Source organism: Hakea prostrata, chromosome 3 (genome assembly GCF_041222555.1).
Source record: "Hakea prostrata isolate BN-2017 chromosome 3, UWA_Hpros_2, whole genome shotgun sequence".
NCBI lineage: Eukaryota > Viridiplantae > Streptophyta > Magnoliopsida > Proteales > Proteaceae > Hakea > Hakea prostrata.
This window is the reverse complement of record NC_142602.1, coordinates 26,029,514-26,042,956: the sequence shown is the minus strand read 5'-3', so window position 1 is coordinate 26,042,956 and position 13,443 is coordinate 26,029,514. Positions and strand designations below refer to the sequence as shown.

Below are 13,443 nucleotides of genomic sequence, written 5' to 3'. Positions count from 1 at the left end.
ATAAAAATTCAATCTAGCATGAGTAGAAAGTAGTACCTGGTGTCGTGTGTTCCAAATGAAATAACAAGTAGTGATAAATATAAAGAGAAAATGAGATATAGCTGAATGGTCCCACTTAACACAGATCATGAGTGCAAACCATAACCCATAGATGCAAAAGAGGAGAAGACATGTCCACCGCATCCAATATAAAACTAAGGGGCGCATTACACCAAATATGCCTAACCTAACTATGAGTGGATCATCTCCCCTGAGAGGACTTTAAAACCACAAATACATGGAGGCCACAAGTAAAAGATAATAATAAAAGCGAAAAAGTGAGACCCATTTTCTTGATGTGATATTAAGATACATGTCACATTAAAAGGTTGAGGCAGATTTGCAAATCACATCAAAGGGTGTGAAAAAATAAAAAACAAAAATTGATGTGACCTATAAATGAACATCCTCCCTTTGATATGATATTAAGACAGATGTCACACATTTACAAGAAAATGGATGATCCATTTACGATAAGGAAATGGACTATTAATCCCCCCTTCCCCGAGTAGTGTGGTCGAAAGCGGGAGCTCAGGGGAGATGATCTAGACTCCTAAAATATACAGAGTTAAAATATTATTTAGAACGCGAACAAAACCAAGGAAACAATGCCCAGACAGCTTTTCTTCGGTGATATTATCACATATCCGTTAAAAAGCACCGATGCGAATCGGCTTATACGGCCAATCCGATAGCTTTGTCTATCAAACCGGAATTGGCAAAGTAAAGCCTCGGTGAAGAATCGAATAATTTCTTTGATCTCTGAAACGAACCGAAGCTTCGTGATGACTGAAACCTTGATACCAGCAACTGGTTATTGTAACGGTATTGGTGGTGTCTGTACTCCACGGAAGTGTTCAAAGCGAGAGAAACAAAAACCATTAAATGGCTGAGAAGTTGGCACCCGGGAAGCGTCACAGCTTCATCCATGGAGGTCTACTCTCTCTCGTTCCCTTCGTTTATCCGCCTGTTTATAAAAACTTATCTGGATAATTTATTGAAAAATATCATATCTTCTCTTATCCTAAACAAGGTAATAGGATTTGAGTCTAGGGCTTCAGTTTTTGACATCTTTGTTTCATTTCTCGGTAGTCTTTTTTGTAAGATTTTATTTTGTTTCTGTTTATATTTATAATTCAGGTCAGAAGGTCTTTGAATGGGATCAAACACTTGAGGAGGTTAACATTTATATCACTCTTCCGCCCAGTGTTCCTACAAAACTATTCTACTGTAAAATACAGTCCAAGCATGTTGAAGTTGGAATCAAAGGAAACCCACCTTATCTTAATGTGAGTCGTAAAAATCTGTCCATTTTTGTTATTTTTAATGTTTTCCTGTTTTCCATTGACACAATTCAGGTAATTTTTCATTTATATAATGGTTTTCAGCATGATCTCTTCAGCCCTGTGAAGACTGATTCATCGTTTTGGACTCTAGGTATTTGTTCGTTTTCACTTTAATGTGGTTAAGTTATCAGGCATTTGACGGTCTATGATTTTTTGACAGGTTCCTTTAATCTCAATTCTTTCTCTTTGTTCTCACTTAAATTGTTTATGTGGTTAGAGGATGATACCATGCACTTAACACTGCAGAAGAGAGATAAAGGACAGACCTGGTCTTCTCCCATATTGGGTCAAGGCCAGCTTAATCCTCATGCGGCTGATCTTGAACAGAAGCGCCTTATGCTCCAGAGATTCCAAGAAGAGGTTGGTCCAATACCTTTTGTTTTAATTAACCCAGGGACTATTGGTTGGTCTGCCACAATTGTTCATTCCTCCTTCAGTACTCTAGTTGCACATACACAGGTTTGTAAGATTTCTCTAGTAAAATGGATGGCATGATACTGATATTGAATATTGCATGTATACTTCAGGAAGAGAGTAGTTTCATGTCATTTGGTATCATTATAAAATTTTGTTGAGATTCTTGGTGCTGTAAACAAAACAATATAAGTTACATATTGCTTTGGAAAAACTTGATACGGAAATATTCTGAAGTATACTTGAGGCTTTAAATATTGTTCAAGAATTGTATCTATGTACTAGGTAAAACAACTCCATTTCTAGCATTCTCAGCTTCTTAGGCTTCAAGTGCTTTTCATGATCCAAGCATTGTGGTTAGGTTCTTCCCAAACATGTCATTTCAAAACCTTCAAGATTCTTTTAAAATAGGTTTGACAAGCTTGCAACATGATGCTCTCATGAAACTCTCCAGTATAGATACTGGTATAGGATATGATAAATTTAGAAATAATGAGATTTTATTTTATTTTCATCTAATCAGGTAGTTTGTCTTTTATGAAATGAAATATTGTACCCTTTCTTGTTGACAGTTAAAGATTTTGTGGTTATATTTTAGCTGAGGTTGATGACTGGTCGAAAGAAAGTGGTGACAGATATTGAATAGCTTCATTTATAATTAGTAACAAGATGCAATGGCTATACAAAGCAAGTCAAGGAGACTGTTCACTTGAATGACATCAGTGTAGTCTACTTGCTACAATGATGTTCACAATGATTCACACCACAACCAGTATCAGACAGCCTTGTAGTACACATACAGTTATAGTAGGGTTGGTGATGCAGTTGCAGTACTGAGCTGGTGTATTTTCCTTTGAAATCAACCGAGGTTTGATAAATGTAGGTGATGGACCTTCATTTACTAGGTTTATGTGGTCATGGGCCCAAAAGTTCCGTGCCTAGATCGAATACAAAAATAGGTTAGTTTATTAGACTGATTGGTCTAATTGTGTAAATTCTGCCCAACTTAAGTTATAAGGGCATAATAGTCTTTCTTATGTTTTATTTTCAGTTTTAAGAGTCTAAGTCAATTTAAATCAGTTTCTAAGTCCTAATCTTAGTAGGACTTCTGACGTAAGGCTATAAGTAAGTCCCCCAATCCCCCATTTGATTAGAGTAAAAAATAGATATAAATATTGAATGAAAGCTTCCCTTTGAGCACTTAGTGTGAGGATCCAAGTAGGCTAGGAGTTTTGGTTCTGTCAATAAGTTCGAAGATCCAAGTCCTAGGAAGGTTATAGGTAATATCAAGCCTAGACACCCGCAACTATATCAGAGTTCATCCTTCATTCTCTATCTTCCATCCTTAAGGCTCCATCCAAGCTTTTGGTAGCCTACATTTCATCTCCCTTCTCATGTCACCCCTTTTTCCCCCTTTTTTCTTGAATATTTGGATTTCTCAAGAGACCAAAAATTCAAGGTCAGTTCTATCTTACCATTAGATATGTTCAAATTTAGGTACATCGTCCCCCCAACCCTTGTGACCTTTGATCCTAGTTTGACTCCATTTTGATCATCTGATTTCAAGATATAAATATTTTCTTGAATTTCCGTACTTCCAAAATCCCCCAAAACAAGAGACTTTGTATCTTCTAATTTCACTATCCAAACCCAGCCAAACTTGCGGAATCATGTCCCTATATTATTACCTACATTCTCTCCAAGTTCAACTCATTTTAACAGATTTTTATCACCTCCGGTTCTGACACCCTCATGTTTCCTCCAGTTGACCATTAGATGATGAACACCTGTCTTATTCTAATCCGATGGTTGAAAATTTTAGGACCCTTAACCATTTAATCCCTAAAATATTTTTCTCTCCCCTCCGGGTTCTCTGCCTTTTCCGTCTTCTACTCCGGGGGTTTTCTCTGCCTTTTCCGTCTTCTACTCCTGCAATCCCTGCCGACATACATAGGAAGTGATGTTGTTGAAATGAGTTCGTAGGTAACGGAGTGAGTGAGGTTCCAGTCGTAGGCAGAGATCTGACCGCCGTGAGCGATCCAGACGGAGCCATCGTCGGCAGAGGCTGTGAAAGAGGAAGGGATGCCGTCGGCTGCGGGGCAGAGGGTGGAAACAAGAGAGGTGTCAGAGGCAGGGAGGCGATTGGAGCGGAGAAGGGATAGGATGACGGAGAAGATTTCGGGATCTTGGTCTATGAAGATTGGATCGACGTCTTCGCCACCGTTGTTGTCCCGTGCTGTTAGGGTTGAAAGGAGTGAATCGCCGCCGGCTGCTCGGATCGTTGAAAGCGTTGTCTTGATTGAGCTTAATCCGGTCGTCCTAAACTCCTTCCATTATGATTAGAAAGAAAGAGAAATTGGATTGAAGATGTGCAAATGACTCTGGATATTTTGTTCTCTGTTACATAATAAATTTGACTCAAGATTCAAGAAACATTAGCGCATCACCTCTGCAAAATGTTTCCTTTTCTTCTTTATTAACAAGGTTTTTCCACTGGCAGCCATGAAACCCTTCAAACCCTTCATCCCTTGCATGTTATTGAGGTTCCTCAAGGGCATCTACCGAGTATTGGTTTTTTTTTCCCAAAAAGTTTCTCTTGATCTATATATTATATCTTCGAAACATATTGTCGGAGCCGAAGACGGTGGTGGTGTATTGCTGGAGCCAAAGGAGAGCGGAGACTAGTAAGAGCTGTAAAAGGAGGGAGAAAAGTTAGGGATGAAATGGTTATGTGTTGAAAAAAATATCATCTAATGGCCAACTGAAGGAAACTAGAGGAAGTCAGAACCATAGCGGACAAAAATCCCATTTTAACACCTATAGACCCCAGTGTCCCATCTCAAGGAATTTATCAACCTCTTGTGGGATGGGCTAAATATCCGTGATACCTGAAATATCGTTTAAGAACACATGATCTTTAACCTTAACACTCTATTTTAACCTTTTTCTCCCCTACATCACATAACCAAAATTTCAAGAAACCCTTTCTTGGTTCCATATAAGTTGGTTCTATTAGAAATGATCATGGAAGAAGTGGCTCTCATTAAATTTGGAATGCATCAAGGGAAACTAACTATGGAGAAAGGAGCTCCACAACTTTAATACCTCTGATGAAACAATGTATACATCTCCGAAAAGACAAAAGCAAGAGGCCATTCCAAAGTCTAAATGTAAAATCTAGAACCAAATGCTTTTACACAAGCAAAATTTTGAGGTTTTTTTTTTGTGTGTGTGGGGGGAGGGGGTGGAGCAATGTGGATGTGACCATGATTTTCGGGTTATGGAAGAATTATTTCCCGATAATTAGGGTTACCACAGGATCCTCTCTTTTGTGAATCAGCAAACAAAGGACTAATATGGGAAAGGTCTACGGAAATCTAGGTTTTAACAATCAGTAAGTTGGGATAGATTTTGGATTGGGGTTTTGGGTAAACTAGGGTTTAACAATTCAATATAGAATGATGGATAGGGTGTTGACCAAAAAAAAATGAAAAAAGAATGATGGATTGGGTGCTGACCAAAAAAAATAAAAATGAATGATGGATTGGGAAAAGATTTGGGAATGGTTTGGTTAACAAAATCTAGATGGGTTGGTAAGTTTGTATCTTGGCTATGAAAATGCTAGGGACAAGTTAGGATTTAATAATATCAGTATGGGATGGTTTTGGGATAAATAGGGTTTTAAGAAAATCAATATGGGATGATTTGCGGTACCCAGGCTAACCCTAGGATGATCAAGAAGGCCTGCGGTTACGTTTAGGGAGGGCTAGGGATGAGTTGGGTAAAAGCTGTTGGCTGTTATAAGGTTATTGAGGGCTCTTGGTAGGGTTTCTTGAATTCTTGGATCTTGCATCTCTTCTTGTTCTTTCGTTTCTTTTCTTTTCTTTCTTGTTCTGAAATTTCAGAACTGCCGTACAAGATCCAAGAAGAGAGGAAAAATAGGGTGGAAAAGAGAAAGGGGGCTGATAAGGGTGCTGCAGGGTTTTGGAGGGGGAGGGGATGGTTCTTGGTAATACCGCAGGGTAGGGGAGGGGCTGTGGTTGCTGTACTTGGATTAGGTTATAGAGCTGTTTTAGTTGCTGAATTGCTGCTGGAAGATGGAAGAACATGCTGGAATTTGGGGAAGAAGACATTCAACAACTGCCATGGCCCTCCCAAGAAAACCACCACTTGATTTCCCTCAAGTTTCTGATTTTTCTTATTCAATTCAACTTGCCTTACTATGAGGTAGGGTGGGCTATATATAGCCTTACAATTGAAGGGAAAAGACTTGGACTTAATCTTGGAAACCTATCTTGACTCAACTAGGGATTCCTTTATTGATTAGGATCTCATTTACAACTCAATAAGCAATGACCACAAATGAAAGAAAGCAACTTGCAAAATAATAACTATCCTAAAGGATCTTAATTTAAAATAGTTTCCAATTGGGACTCTCAATACAAACTCAATTAAAGAAACAAAATTAGATATGTGCTCACAAAAATAAAACAAAAATTACTGTAAAAATTGGGAAAATGACCAAAATAGCCCTCGTAGGGTTCGGCCAGCCTATTACGTGTGCCACTTTGGCTGGGGTCTAGGGCCCAAACTGCTGGTTTAGGTAGGGGGAGGGAGCCTGCGTACATCAAATGTTCCTACCCAGCCTTAACCCAGCAATTGTTGCTGATACTATTTTGATGCCCTGACCTTAGGCTACAACTTTAGTTCCCCCTACCATTGCACCAAGGCCCGCGTTTATTCCAAAGTCTGTATGATTCAATGGAAAATTGAATTCAAGATAGTTTATAAGAAAATTTTCATGAATTTTCTTGGGATTCTTTAAAGAAAGAATCACATTAGAATCATATTAATTCAACCTGCATAAGGCTTGTTTTAAAGTTCTAAGGTCGAGTTTGGTCTGTGTAATAGTTTCACATGCTGCGGCAACTTGATTGTGCAGCTGCTGAGGTCTTACAAAGAATGTTGGATGGCTGTTTGAAACTGGTGCTGGAACATCATGTGGCATTTGTAATAATTGGGAAATGTTATCTTGGCAGGGCAATAATCTAAGAGAACAAAGGGGAAAAGGGTGTTCACCCCCCCCCCCCCCCAAAGGGTTGGTATTTGGTAGCATTCAGCCAATTAGCATGATTGGAGTGTTATTTGGTTAGGTTTCTGCTTTTCACTAAGAAGTACACCAGTAGGAATGTAGTGACAGCAAGCTAGTGCAGATGCAACTCCACTTTTTTTTTCTTCTTTTGGATGAACAGATCAATGAACAATATCATTACTAAAACCCCAACAGGGGGAATCCAAGGAATGTACAACAAGAGCAGGAAAAAGGGGGGCTATAACTGACTAGGCAGCAAAAAGGGAAAGCTTAGACCCCAGGTAACAACAATCAACTTGTTCCTTGGGGTAACCAAAACTAGGGGTTGGGAAGCGTTTGAAGCCTAGCTAAGACATCAAAGCAGATGGCTTTGCATTTTAAGTAGAGAGATCTGGAGTTGGAGGTCCATCTCCTAAGGTTCCATTCTCACCATAAGTGGGAGATTGTAGCACCAACACCAACTTGGCAACCAAATCACAAATTATGTGTTGTGAAAGGATCTTAAAAGCCATAATTAGTCTATGGAGAAACCAAAGAAGCGTCTAGTGTGGGGCTAAATGGAGCCGATGGCTTTCCTTCATTAATAGTGGGAGAAGGGGCTAGAGAAGAAAAGGTGGTTAATATCTTTGGAGCTGTTCTAACAAAGGATGTAGTGGGGGTTGACTGAGAGGTGTTAGTGGGTAAGAATGTTTAGGTAGGGAGACAAGGTTTGAAGGCTCTTTAGATTGTGAAGGCATGGTGAGGAAAGTGGTCCTCAAACCAAACCAGAGGGTGCCTAATAGTATGATCATGATGAATGTGGTGTAAAGTTTGGGGGGGGGGGGGGGGGGGGGGAGCCCAAAAGTTATTAAAGATGAATATAGAGAGCAAGGTCAATTTTAGGGTTTAAGTTGTGTACCCTCGGTGAGGGCCTAGAAGATTGTAGAGCACACCCAAAGGATGCCATAGGTTGACCCAAAAGTAGGTGGATCGTCACCGGCTTGGTCGAGATGATTGATCCAAGTGGAGTCATACTTGGTGGAGATCTTCCAAATGAGTTTCAACAAACTGGAAGTGTTTTAATTGTAGATCTGCAGAAAACCAAGGCCACCTTCAGCTTTGGGGAGGCATGTAGAGGACCAACTGATGGGGGTGGAGGAAGCGGGAAGATTAATAACCTTTTGAAAGGAAGGCACATAAAAGGGCTTCTATGGTACAAACTATGGCGTTGGGGATTGGGAAGATACCGCACTAGTAGAGGTAGGAGGACTGATTTGATCATGACAGCCTAGCAGCAAAGGAGAGAAGCTTACGTTTCTAAAGTTGGAATTATTTTGTGACCTTGGCCAAGCATCGGGTGAGAAATTGTGGTTAGTGAGCCTACTAGGAATGAGGGGCAGCCCAAGATAGGTGACAGGGCAGGAGCCTAGAAAGAAGCCCATAAGTTGTGAGAGGGGGGCCTTGGTTGTGGTGGAGACACCAGCTAAGAACAAGAAGGATTTCTCTTAGTTCACTCGAAGGCCAAAGAGAGACTCAAAGAGGGCAATTGGAAGACAGGATGGAGGTGATGGGGGAGTGGAAGGCTTTGGAGAAGATCATGAGATCATCAGCAAGGGCAAGGTGTGTTGGGTTGAGGGCTTTACACTTAGGGATAGGAGTGATGAAATGTTGGTCAGTTTTTGATTGGATGATTCAAATAAGACTTCAAGGGCAAGGTAAAAAAGGAAGAGGGAAAGAGGACATCCTTGATGGATGCCAACACAGGAGGGAAAGAAGCCCATCAGAGAGCCATTAGTGATGACAGAGGAGTAGGGAGATGCAGACTTCGACCTAGTGGATAAAGGAAGGGGGGTGTGATTAGAGACAGGATGTCAAGGATGAATCCCATCTAAGTGAGTCAAAGGCTTTGTGGAGGTCAATTTTCAAAAGGGCGGCAGGGGAGTGCAAAGAGTGGTCACACCCTCGAACAATATCTGAATGGAGGAGGATGTTGTCAATAATGCTTCTACTCGAGATGAAGGTGGATTTGCTTTTCTAACAATGGAGGGATGGCAGTTGAGATATAGTTGGCAAGAATTTTGGCAATAAATTTTGTAGAGGAGATTATAAAGAGAGATAGGCCTAAATCCTAGAGGAAGGAGGCACCAAGCTACTTGGGGATGAGACAAAGGAGGGTTTGGTTGATGGAGGATAGTTGGGAAGGATCGAGGAAGAAGCTATGGACAACATTGATAAGGTCTTCTTCGAAGAAACTCCTGGAGACTGGAAAGAAACCCATACTAAAGTTGTTGGGCCTAAGAGCAGGATTGGGTTTGTGGGAGTTGATGGCAGAGAGGATTTCAGCATTGGTGGGAATGGCTGGTAGGGTATCAAGCAAGGAAGGGGGGGGGGACTTCGTTAATGAGATTTGGGTTGAACGGAATTATTATTATTATTATTATTTTGGGGGGGGGGGGGGGGGAGACCAAAAGGGAGGAAAAGAAGGATACCACCTCCCACTTGATTCTAGCAACATTGGAGATCCAAACTCCATTAGCATAGAGGAGAGACAAGATGGAATTGTAACTATGGAAGCTTTGAGAGATGGTGGAAGGAGGTATTGGAATCTTTGAGCTCTTAATCTTGGATTTCTGATGAAGGAAGCTCTCCTCTTGTGAGTTGAGAGTAGTTAACTCAGATGAGACTTCTTTGCAAGAGCAAGATTTTTTTTTTTTTTTGTTGGGGGGGGGGGGTTCAATTGGAAGGATTGGACATCAGTTGAGGTTGGAGTGGCGAGTGGAGGCCAGGGAGGAGATATTCCCAAAGATGGTAGAAGTCCATACCTTAAGGGCAAGTTTGGAGTTGCAAAGCTTTTTAACGAAGGAAATGAGGGGAAGGGAGTGATAGTGGACCAGCTTCACCCAAGCCTCGTGGACTATGCGGAGGAAGGAAGGGTTTAAGGACCATATGTCGGAGAACTTGAAGGGCTTGGGACCAAAGAAGGATAGAGTTTGAATCTGAAGGTGGCAATGGGAGTGCTCAAAGAGGCTAGGGGAAGGAAGGTAACATGGGAAGAAGGAAGAGGGAGAGTGAAGCTTCATTTATAAGGAACCTATTAACCTTGGAAGGCATAGGAGCATGGCCAGATCTCCGGTTGTGCTAGGTGAGAAGAGGACAGGACTTGTGAAAATTTGTCATACATCTCGAGTGTTGGCATTAAGGGAGTGACCAACCGTCTTTTCATGACTAATTCTAACCGTATTGAAGTCTCCTCTGATACCCTCGGGTTGGAAGATGATTGAGGAGTGGAGAGAGGAGAGATCTTCCCGAGGAGGAGGGTGGGGCGGCAGTTGAAAGTGTAGATAATGGTGAGATAGCAATGGTTAGTAGAAGAAGGGAGAGAAGCATGGAGGTAGAGGATTTGGGAGGAGAAGATGGAGGGAGTGTGGTGGGGCATTCCAGTGCTGAACACGGGAGCAGTACCTCCAGAGAGAGTATGAGCAGATTGAGCACCAGGGGGAAGAAAACTAAGTTCCCTCCATAGGACTTTCCTCTTTTTTCCCCCGCTTTTTTTTTTTGGGGGGGGGGGGGGGGGGAATGAATCTCATCTAGGCAGTCCATAAGGGAGGAGAGGTTTCCATTAAGTTTGGTTGTTGAAGAATTTGACCTGAGAGAGAGGGAGGAGGGGAGGGGGGGGGGAGGACAGGGAGCGGGCCAAGGGGGAATAGGGCAAGGAAGGAGGGCTCAGTTGGGTTGGGGGGGGGGACCGGGGGAGTGGGATAGGGTCTGAGGGGGTGCAAAGGGGTTCAGGTTCAAAGGTTTGAGTGAGGTGGCAGGTGGACAGGTTGAGTTTCAAACCAGTTTGAGCAAGGGGTGGGGGTGGGGGTTCAACCTTATTATTAAGAAGCAAAGGGGAGACAAAAAGGGGAAAAACATTAGTTATGTAAAGGGGTGGGGGTTCAACCTTATTATTAAGAAGCAAAGGGGAGACAAAAAGGGGAAAAACATTAGTTATGTAAAGGGGTGGGGGTTCAACCTTATTATTAAGAAGCAAAGGGGAGACAAAAAGGGGGAAAACATTAGTTATGTATGTTTTAGGTACTTAATCCATTTTTGTTTAAATTCATAAATTTGCTTCTTTGGATAAGCATTTTTTTAATTCAAAGGACTAAGTTAGGCTTAAAATGAAAGTAGGAGAAGTGCTGAGGTAAGGCATGCATTGTGTAGGGTGTCTCGTTCCAAGTATGTCATTGGATAGAGGTGATTGGAGGGTAAGGATCCATGTAACCAAGCTCGGTTTGCATAAGCCTTGAGTTTTTGTGTTCCTTTTCTTTTCCCTTTATTATTAATATTTTGTGTTCGCAATGATCAATATAACTGACCCATTTAGTTGGGATCAGGCTGAGGAGTTATTTTTTTGTAATATATTTGCACACTCAGATGGTTATTGTGCATATGGTTCTGATTTCTGTGAAACGGCATAATTTGTTACATATAATCTTATTTGCTGAATCATTCTAGATCTGTTTGAAAATTTTCACTTTATTTTGCAATCAATTTCTCCTAAATTTGAAAGTAAAAGAACATTTACAGCAGAGAAGTGTTAAATATGGTAAGAAATTCGAAAGTTTCATGACTATATTAGGTAATGATTACGGAAGCCCGTATTTCTTTAAGAATCCAATTTCACTTCCATTCCCCTCCTCGTTTGGGTCAACTTTGTGTTCAAGTGGTTGTGCCTTATAATTTTGGAATCTCGTACTTAAAGCTGCCGCTTCTGCTAACGAAGTTATCTCCTTGCAGAACCCAGGTTTTGACTTCTCTCAGGCACAGTTTACTGGAAACTGCCCTGATCCAAGGACATTCATGGGTGGGATCCACAGTGACTGACGATCTGGATATGCTGCAGCAAACAATCCTTATTAGCTAATTATGATCTTTGCCGTACACTCTTGAATGAGATAGTGTATTATGATTGCGTGTGATTCACTTGTAAATCTCTAGATTCATATCTGTCCGTATTTTTTTTTTTTTTTGGCGAAAGATATCTGTCCGAGTTTACTGTATCCTAATTTTCTGTTCTTATAGTCTAAGTTTCTTAATACAATTAAATAGATGTCTTATGGGAAAACAAGCATCTCTGGCGTACCATGGGAAAATGAGTAGTTGACAGCAGTAATCGGAATGGATAGTTCAAACTTGGGAAGAGATTATGTTTTCAATTGATACATCAGAAATCCTACTCAAAAAACATTGGAATTAAACATAATTGGATTTGTATGATCTTGTGCAACAAAATTGTATAAGAGGTGTTCAATTCTGTTTTCAAGTTCATTCTTTTGCTCCAGGGAATTGTCCTTGTATCTCAACTTTCAGTGCTTCATGGAAGAATGAACTATCCTTGCACTTTATGTGAAATGCTTGAAGCTGGGGTTTGCTGTTTTATATGTTTCTGACCAAAACAATATGGATGTTTTAGATTGTTGTTTCTGTTGGTTTCTTCTGAATCTCAGGTTGCAACAAAGCATGGGAAAGCATTAAGCAAAGAGATCCTGAGTAAAGAGAAAGGGACTATTATGCTGGCTTTCAAAGCAACTTGCTATGCATTTGAGGTATGAGGCTCTTGAGATTGCTCAACAATATAATACATTCAAAGGTTTCTTTGAGTTTCAGGTTAGTATAAGCATATCTGGGTGATGGTCACTGGTCAGATATTTCAATTGCTGTCCTGCATCCGTGCACCATCCTATCTTATTCAGTTCTTGATATCCATTTGATTAAGAAACTGCAGGATTAGTAGATAAGAATGAGTAACAAAAACAATTCTACTGAAAACGAAATAAGAGTAACTTATGGAATTTGTCAAAAATGTACCAAGATGGAGGTAAGAATTACCTGAAAGGCAGTACTGGGGGATGGGAGGTGAAGCTAAGGAAGCATCTTCTCCAACCCAACACAACACAACACAACCCATCCTGTTGCTGCTTTACATCGTTCTCTCCGTTTTAACAAGCCTTCGTATGCTGGGAATCCCTTCTTGCGTGCAGAAACCTGCGCCGGAAGAATTTTTTAATTTTCTTTTAAAACCTAAAACTTTGAATAAAAAACATATTAAAGTTTAGAAATTAAACTTGACTGTTATTTGAAATTAGTTCAGCAAGCGTGTGCGAGGGGTTGTAATGCTCAGTGGATCATAATTGAAGCCTAAAGTCAAGTATTCGACGGTCTCTCAGCCAAAAATTGACGTGATTAAAAAACGGTTACCGCTTCAACGTCAATGTTGTAAACAAGAAATTTTCGTCTCTACCAAAACAAGCAATGTTGTTTTTGTGGCAAAGATTAATTTTTGTGAAATGTGAAAATTGTTTCAAAAAATTTGAATTGTTTGTTAAAAGATGGGAGTGTCGCAGTGTCTCGACAAATTAAAGAAAGTATAGTTTTGGTGAGAATTTTTTTTGGAAAGTCTACTATCGTTGAGGTTGAACACGCATGTGATGAAATGAATCTGGATTCGTTTTGAAGGTTTGCACACAATTGGAAAGATTGTGTTGATTTTAGATTTCATTTATAGGATTGTGTCAAATTTTCTTAAAA

At 40.5% G+C, this 13,443-nt stretch overlaps 1 protein-coding gene across 1 annotated transcript; it reads left to right on the top strand.

Annotated features, from left to right (window-relative positions):
- The first annotated feature begins 597 nt into the window (after window positions 1-597).
- On the top strand, window positions 598-12,492 carry LOC149021896 (uncharacterized). Its single transcript, XM_089150066.1, has 5 exons — window positions 598-973; window positions 1,180-1,328; window positions 1,428-1,476; window positions 1,603-1,745; window positions 11,653-12,492. The coding sequence occupies exons 1-5, from the start codon at window positions 925-927 to the stop codon at window positions 11,737-11,739; spliced, it is 477 nt and encodes a 158-aa protein (XP_089006192.1). The 5' UTR covers window positions 598-924; the 3' UTR covers window positions 11,740-12,492.
- The last annotated feature ends 951 nt before the right edge of the window (window positions 12,493-13,443 follow it).